Source organism: Sebastes fasciatus, chromosome 9, assembly GCF_043250625.1.
Source record: "Sebastes fasciatus isolate fSebFas1 chromosome 9, fSebFas1.pri, whole genome shotgun sequence".
Classification (NCBI taxonomy): domain Eukaryota; kingdom Metazoa; phylum Chordata; class Actinopteri; order Perciformes; family Sebastidae; genus Sebastes; species Sebastes fasciatus.
In genome coordinates this window covers 9881745-9890288 of record NC_133803.1, presented here as the reverse complement: position 1 = coordinate 9890288, position 8544 = coordinate 9881745, and the positions used below count along the sequence as shown (strand labels likewise).

At 40.1% G+C, this 8544-nt stretch overlaps 1 protein-coding gene across 1 annotated transcript in view; it reads right to left on the bottom strand.

Moving 5' to 3' along the window:
* Nucleotides 1-65: 65 nt before the first annotated feature.
* Nucleotides 66-8544, bottom strand: part of parga (poly (ADP-ribose) glycohydrolase a) — a 33419-nt gene continuing 24940 nt past the window's right edge. Inside the window, exons 14-18 of the mRNA XM_074645935.1 lie at nucleotides 7775-7853; nucleotides 7548-7656; nucleotides 5167-5272; nucleotides 3120-3248; nucleotides 66-2440 (exon numbers count right to left, since the gene is read on the bottom strand). Of these exons, the coding sequence (XP_074502036.1) occupies nucleotides 2256-2440; nucleotides 3120-3248; nucleotides 5167-5272; nucleotides 7548-7656; nucleotides 7775-7853 (608 nt within the window). The 3' untranslated portion in view covers nucleotides 66-2255. The remainder of the gene's footprint in view (nucleotides 2441-3119; nucleotides 3249-5166; nucleotides 5273-7547; nucleotides 7657-7774; nucleotides 7854-8544) is intronic.

Sequence of the window (8544 nt, the reverse complement as noted above, 5' to 3'; positions counted from 1 at the left end):
TTATGTGGTTTTTAAACTGGTAATCTTTCTCAGTCTCCCCTTTCAACAACACCAAAATGTCTAATTTGACCATTAAATTATTTATTCACATGATTCACAGCACACTGTATATAACCAAACAATAAAAGCAAATGTTTTCATCCATTCTGTATGCTTTGACTTTAAAAACAAACACACAATCACGCTCAGTGTTCCCTGACAGAGAGTTCCTCCTTTTTCATTATTTGCATTTGTGTTTGCTGCTGGTCTCCGGCTGACCTAGAGAACGCAGGGTCAGGCAATTATGAACTGAAATGCCATTTTGTTGTAGTGACTTCGCCGCCTGACAAAGATGGAGTGAAGACCAGTTGCTTTCTGGCGTTTTATTAATAGTGTTCATCGATGAAAAGACCTGCGCCGCTGGGTAACATTACAGGCTCTGGGGTTAAATTACATCCTGTTTTAGAATAATTACATCACTAGACAGGACAAAACTGGACTAGGGTTTCTTGTTTATGGGGAAATCAAACAAGCGACAATCTCTCTAAGCTCCTATTTCTGGTGACACAATTTGTTGTTGAAATGTGTCGACTATGGTTATTCATTTGCTGGATTTGCCTGGCACATTCAGTCAATAAATCCAGGAGGAACCAGTGACCTAAATAAAGTTCATGTACAGGTGACCGGGCACACGGCAGCCATCAACAGTCAGGTCTGCCAAACCAAATGGACTTTGTTTGGAGCCCGCAGCTCATTTGGTCAATGCCGGGCTCAGTACAAAGAGCGGGAGAAGCAGATAATGTGTAATCCACTTACCCTAGCCAAGCCTACACCCCCTTTATGGAAGTCCACGTCATGAGGTTATTTAGGAAGCCTAATTCATCTAATAAAGCATGTTTGGAGGCAGAATTAAATTTGTCTGAAAGCCCTTGGTACACGTGCTATCACACAAAAATCAATCACATTTCAAATGATTAAATAATGTATGATTTCATGAAATTACGTGATAAATCGGTGGTGCTGAGGCACGGTTACAAATGTACACATGACAAAAGAAATTAATTATCTCTGATGAGTCTGAAATAATTATTTCTAGATGATGTATGAATAATTGCATTACCCTGATGTAAAGAAACGAAAAAAATACAGCAGAATGGCTTCTTGACATCATTTTTTGGTTAACATTAAAATGTATTAACTTTGATTGATTTGAGCAGAGAAATACCATTTAAACAGGATATAATTTAATTAAGAAATTATAACAGAGTACAACCTAAAAACCTAAAGTACAGTACTATGCAATACATTTATAGCCTTTAATTGTATTTATGAACCCATCATTAAATAGAACCCACACGTCAATCAGAAAATACAGTAAATGATAAAAAACATAACCATATCCCCTAAGTACAAGTTGAGTAAAAACATTAACAAAAATAATATTTTGCGTGCAATTATTTCATTATATGCTCCCCCCTTTATTTATTTATTTATTTATTTATACAGTACATTAGCAATACTGTGGTTAACACTGAATATATTTGAAAATGATTACGTTACTCAGAATAGAATCAAAGGTCTGAAGATGAAAACGACCATAAATTAAATGTTTCATCTGAGATGATTCTCATACCTCATACCAGTGACAGGTTATTGATAGTTTTGGCTCGTGTTAAAATAAGGACAATGTGTGAGTTAAATATCCTAGGGGATATAAAAGAGCAGCATATATTTGTAGAATATTCTGATAAATAAATGTTACCCATGCATAGACTACAGTATGGCATCTCATCATCTCATCATCTCTCTGCATTCAGGAACCTCGACACAGCCTGGGTATGGTAAATAGAAAAGATCCAAAACAAGTAGCAAACACAATATAGGACAAGATAACTAGGGATGATTATCGTGTCCTGGATTATTAATAATGAAGTGTCCACAACCATGCATATGATGAATATTTGGCCATATTTGTAATTAGAGTGAAAAGAAAATAATTCCACATCACATTTAGACTAAAGGAAGGCCTAACAGCAACCAGGATTTACTATTGCTATAAGTCTCTGAAACGTTTCACCACATTTGGTGACATACTACGAATCTCCTATAATACCACCAACGAGAAAAAGGCAAAACTGTGTTTGGTAGTTTGTGTGTTGGGATCACAAACTTAAAGGGAGTGTGTGTGTGAGAGAAAGTGATTGTAAGCACATTGAGGTTTCTGAACCTGGAGTCTCTTTTACACGTAGAGCCAGGGGGAGGGAGGTCTCTCCATGTTAATGAGAGTCCGACGTTACAGGGGACATCCCAGAATCCTTGGCGGAATCCGGGGCGTCGACGGCGGACGCGGGGGAAGAGACTCTCTCATAGATGAAACTGTAGAGGCTGACGTCAGGTCGCGTCGTGCGGCAATTCTTGCACATCAGACTGGAGTACTGGTTCAAAAGGTTGTACAGCCTCCCTGGGAGGATGAAGGAGGGAGGAGAACATTGAGAGAAGAAGAGAGACAGAGGGAGGGGACGGTGCAGGGGTCAAGAGAAAGAAGAGATATGGAGGGAGATAAAAACGGGATTTGAGAGAAATAGACAAAAAGGACAAACGGAGAGTCAAAGAACAAGCAAGAGAAAAAGAAAAAAAAAAGAAAAATGAAAGCGGGTTCGGGCTCATTTATAAATCAAGCGCACGTACACACGCACACAAGCCGTGAGCTTTTTCTCTGTAGCTCCACTTTAGGAAATGGATGGCTAGAGGGGAATTTCTCTGAAAGGCTTCAATAAATGTCAGCGGAAGAAAAATGGAAAGAGGGGGAGGGGAGAGGCTAGGGTCAGTTCAGGCAGTAATCCACTCTGCAGCTGAGGCTGAATGGATAGGCTTAGGAGCGGAGGTGGCCCATAAGGTGGAATAACTTAACATTGAGATGGACTGCATTCTGTTATTTATGCATACTGTCCCTGTAATGACGCCAGCAAGGACAACCTCCATGTGGTGCACAAGCCTCGTGAACCGCACAACCCTAACAGTGGCTGGTTATCGTCACCATTTCTGTTCATTATGCAATTTAGTGTAAGAGCTCCGCAGACGCAGGGCTGACGGGAGAAACAAAAATACTAAAAACATTTGGTTTTGTGTGTGAGTCTTACCGACGGTGACTTGTCTCTCGGTGAGGAACGTGTGTATTTCGTGAACGTCTCTCATGAGCTGAGCATCTCCAAACGTGAAGTACGCCACGTCTCTCCCGGCCTCTGCTGCAGCCATCAACTGAATCAGCGCTGGAGAAGGAGAATAGGGAAATCCAGGCAACATTAGCATACCGCATTTGCATCATTAGTATCCTTCAGTTTCAGAACGAAATCATAAATGTGTAATTGACCACTGAAAATAAGCTGAGGAAACAAAGTAATTGGTCAATAAGCTGGATAAGGTACGGCTTCTGGCAGAAAGGAACACGGGTGACAGGGGACATTTGTATCAGAAGAGTAAATAATCCACCACTGCTAGCGTAGCCTCATCAACAGCACTCAATCTTTTTAGCCACTGCAAATTAGGTCTTAAGACCTTTAAATATTTAACAGAATGGATATTGATTCCAGATTAAAAACACACACAATACACATCATTTGGTCTGTAATCTTTACAACATAACAGCTCGGTCTTATGTAACTACCACATCTCAGGTCAGTTCCGGGACTACAATGTAAAATACAGTTATTGCCTTCTAAAAATACCAGCTATGCATAATTCCAGGGCTAATGGGCGAGGGTCCCCGGAAGCTAATATCATCCTCGGGGACTTCGTCAAGTCCGGTGGATCTATTCATAGCGTGCTGCAGAGGAAATTAACAGCTTCAGTTCTAAATGAAACTGTACACAAACATACCCATGTTACTCCAATCGCATTTGCATTCATAATGTACGACAGTCATGTGGAAAAGTGGGTTTTAGTACAGCACAGACTCAACGAATGATAATTATGAACAAAATTACAGTTCATGAAAATGTTTAAGATGTTGACCAGAAAAACACAGCTGGTCAAACTGTGCAGTGTGGTGTGCAGGAGGGGACAGTAAGGGGGCCCCCTGCTTGTGAAGAGTGATGCTGTGTAAACCCGCAGAGACCTGCATCAGCCTGGATTTATGGTGTCCCTTCCCTGTAATCAATTGCCCTTTTAATGGGAAACATAAATGTGTGTCAGCTGATCAATAAAGGGAGGGACGGAAAGGGTGAGTGACACCCTGGGAGAGCTACTAATTGACCAGAGGAGATTGGGAGAGACCGGCATCTGTGACTCTGCCGTACAGTCCTTCAGCAGGAGCTCCAATGGCTGAGACAAGTAGGGTTTTTCCATACACATGTTGGCTTGGCTCAACTCGGTTTGACTCGGCACGTCAGCACGGCAGGGATTTGCATCTCCGTTACAACAGGGCAACCCGCTTGAAGGTGTGTGTGTAGTTGTCAAAGGAGCAGCTGTAAAACAGTGGATGAACAAATATAATTTCCTATATTTTTTTATTATAAAAGTCGCCCGTTATTTTGTATGCTTATTTTCTTCCTCTCTGCAGTATTAGTAGACTTGTTTTTGTTTTTATTAAGAATAGCCGCTATTCAAGCATCGCTTATTCAGAGATATACATTTAATTTCCTATAAATTCTTCACAATTAAAGTTCCCTGTTATTTTGATATTTAAAAGCATTTATCATGAAGTAGCAAAATAAGGGTAATAAGTCTAACACACGCTTGTTTGAGGGGTGAGAAGGGGGGTCGTCACGGGTTGGCCATAGTCAGCAGGATGTCACCGCAACCCCCTTGCAGGCGGGTCAGGCGCACTTTGGACCGACTCCAGAGATGGTCCACCTCCGGTGCAGTTCAGCGCATTAAAACTGGTAATGGAAACGCAAATCAGCGCGGCATGGTTTCACTCGGCGCGACCAAAAGTGCCAAAGAAAAAGCCGTAAAGCAGTGCAGATGAATGGCTGATCCTGTCTGAGCTTCTCATATTCACCTCCTGCTTGAGAATCCAGAGTTAATATTTTAATGTAAGCAATATTATGTATCTCCTGACCTATATCAGTAGGACCATTTCAACTCTCATGTGTGAAAAACAAACTTTGATTTCTTCACACTTGTTGCTATACACAGTCTTTTCCTTCCACCTATTTGGACGCATGCTTGAAATTCAGGCAACGATACCTTTGAGCCGTGTGTCTCCACCAAAAGCTCCACAGCCCCAGTTGCCTGTGGCTACTGCGGAGAGGTGCTTGCTGTTGGCGTTGTTTCGGAAGAATCCGCAGTATGCCTGGGTTAAATGCACAGGAAGGAGGGAGAGAAAGACAAAAGAGAAACTATTTCACAATTTTTCTATGATTTCCTCAATATATTAGAATATTAGTGTGCCATATTGAGATCTACAGTAGTATTGAGACGGCAGGAGGGCTTTGCGATATGGCCAAGATCTTCCATCACGATATATGTAATTCCATATCTCGATAACGATATATATCGCGATATAGCATGTTTTCTGGTAGTTCAATAAATAAATACTCCATATGTAATAACCACATGGTAAAGCATATTGTTGTACACTCCTGTGTGAAAAGTACTGAGTATTTTCTAATTTAATTAAAAACTTTAGTGCAAAATGCCCATAATAGTTTCAATTGAAATTATTAAGAAAAAAAGAAAAAAATATACACTGACTATATTTACATGCATGCACAAAAATAGAGTAATCTGATTAAGATAATAATATGATTTAACTGAGTTTGATCAGATTTTCTGAGAAATTTTAGTAACTATTTGCTTGTTATTATCAATTTAGACGACGTAATTGCGTATCACGAGATCTTGATATATGATTTCATCACGATACGATTCCATTGAAAGCTGATAAATTATTATAGTGAATTATCACCGAGCCCTAGTGTTGCTTTCATTTTGGTGAGTTTCATGTGGACCAAACACCAAAATCACAAGTTACAGTGTTTAAGCCTCAGTTGAACCATACGCAACGTTTAAAAAAAATTTAATAAAGCCTTTGAAAGTGCACAGAGGTGCATGATGTCTTGCCTAATTCCATAACAGAAAAGTAGTAAATGACAGCACCACCACTACTGCAAATAGGTGTTGTGAAGTATTGGTATATGTCAGATAAACTGTCTGTAGCGCTGAGCTAAATTCAGCTGCGTTACAGATTACAGAGCCTTTAATTAACGTCTTTGCAGGTGGTACCTGACCATATGTCGAGGTTCACCACCAAGAGCTTTTAGTCAAGACCATCATAATGTGCAGCTTTACCCTATCTGTCACTTACTGAAAAGGTACCGAGAGTTCACACTGCATTTTCATAGTTTTCTTGTGTCCTTTCTAGGGATGGAACGGTTCAGGTAAAAAATCCGAACCGTTCGGTCCGCTAGTCACGGTTCGGGACGTGTATGAATTGTTTGGTTCATTTGAAATAAGTTATGAGGCCGATTGTGTATTTTTTTCATGTAGAGTTTGGCTCCCGTTATTGTGACACTACAAATCAAGGCCTACTGAAGGAGGCTGGGACACGGGCGGACATGGGTCTTGAGGTATGGGGTTTAACACATGCGCAGTGTAACTGAAGCTGCGGCCGACTGTGTGTAAGCACCGTGCAATACGTGCGGTTTATGCTAGCGGCAACACACCGATGTGTCCGTCGATAGCATAAGGAGAAGAGTCGGATAGGAAAGAGCAACACCTTCTCCCCGCAGCATTTAAACAGCCTCTACATGCAGACAGGGCAAAAATCATAACTGAAGCATCGGGGAGGTTTGTAGTGAAATATATGCAGCCTTATGCATTCGTGGAAGACGCTGGATTACAGCATATCATTAACGTAACGTTACTTGAGCCGCACTATAATATTCTCTCTCGCCGACACTTAAGTAACACAGTAATTCCAGTAGCACAATCCCTGTAATGTGTTTTATATTTATTAATTATTTTTAAATAACACAGTGGCACAGAAATCCAACCGTATTCTTTTCCAAATACTGCACTTTTGAGTGGAAAAACTAATCTTTCAATTAGGAGCTGATAATCAGATAAATTGAGACATATGTTAAACTGTTCTGTTTTTTTTGTATAGTTCTGGTTGAGCTTATGCTTCAATTTATGTTGATGGGCTTAGTCTATAACTACATCATATTTATATGAAAATAACAAAGCTGCATTTTTTGTTTGGACTAATGACTGTAGAAGACCTACAGTATTCCTTCGAATAAGATGTGTCAATGACGAAGTGTTTATGTTCCTTATGTAAGCCATACTTTTTTTAAGGCAAACATTTGTTAACTTATTTTTGCCAAATAAACGAAAAGCATGTTGAAATCAGAACATGACCTCCTCGCTGTAACATAAATGTACTGAACCGAACCGAAAACCGTGATATGAACCGAACCGTGAATTTTGTGAACCGTTCCACCCCTAGTCCTTTCACAAAGACACATCTGTTTGAAGGATGTGCAATAATGTATGTAAGCCAACTATATTTTAGTAGATATAGTTGAATCCCTGTGCAAACACAGACAAGGACATCAGTCTCTCACCTTGTTGAGCTCTCTGGTCATCTTCTCAGGGAGAAACTGCTCTAGGAAGTGCCTGAATCGAAGAGCATCAATGGCCACAATCTCTGTACATCGTCTCTGCCAGTCATCCCTTGAAACGAAAGAAAAGCAATGAGAGATGGGATCGACAATGACTTAGAAACATCCTCTCATCTTTCCTCAAACTTTTTTCTGACTGACTAAAATAGTACTATGTGAAAAAAAGGTACCTGGCAGTCTCATCGTTGTGGCTGTCCTTCCATTTGTAACTCTCAGCATAGCCAGAATATTTACTGTACTGTTCGGTGCCTGCAGAACAAGAAACGAAAGTCGAGAAAAAAGAAAGACATTACTCAGTATTCAGCAGTCGGAGCACACCGTGGGGCTAAATCTGTTTCAGCGCCTTATTTCTTAAATCACATTTAGTGCTTTCTATGCTCCCCATGTGAGTACACAGCATCAGCTTGTATTGGATTGTCATAAATAAAGGCCATTGATTTAATAAGTAATCCGCTTTGGGCTTTGAAATGAAAAGCTTTCAGCCATAATAGGAAGAAATGGTTAGAACAAGAAGAAGCTAACCTTGGCCACATTCGCAAAATGCTTGCAACATGTAACTCCACCGAATCACTCATTAACAGACAGGGTAACACACCTTTGGTATTAAGAAGTTAGCATTTTATAATGTGTACTGGTATGTGCTCGCGGTTAGAGCTCCAAAGATTTCATCATTCGTCATTACAAATACAGCTGCGCTCATTTCTGAAAATGATGCCTATTAAAGGCTCCATACATTATGCATTAGGTATGAGGAAGTTTCACTGCACTTCAATGAAGAGCAGGTGTTAAACACATGCTTAACATAGCCTTTAAGGCTATACTGTATGTACTGGCAGAGTTACGTATGCTGCAAGAAGAAAAGATCAAGTATTTTAAAAGCAATGCTAAATGTCATTCTTTTAAAGTATCTCTTGAAGAGCAGTAATTAAACGCTGCTTTT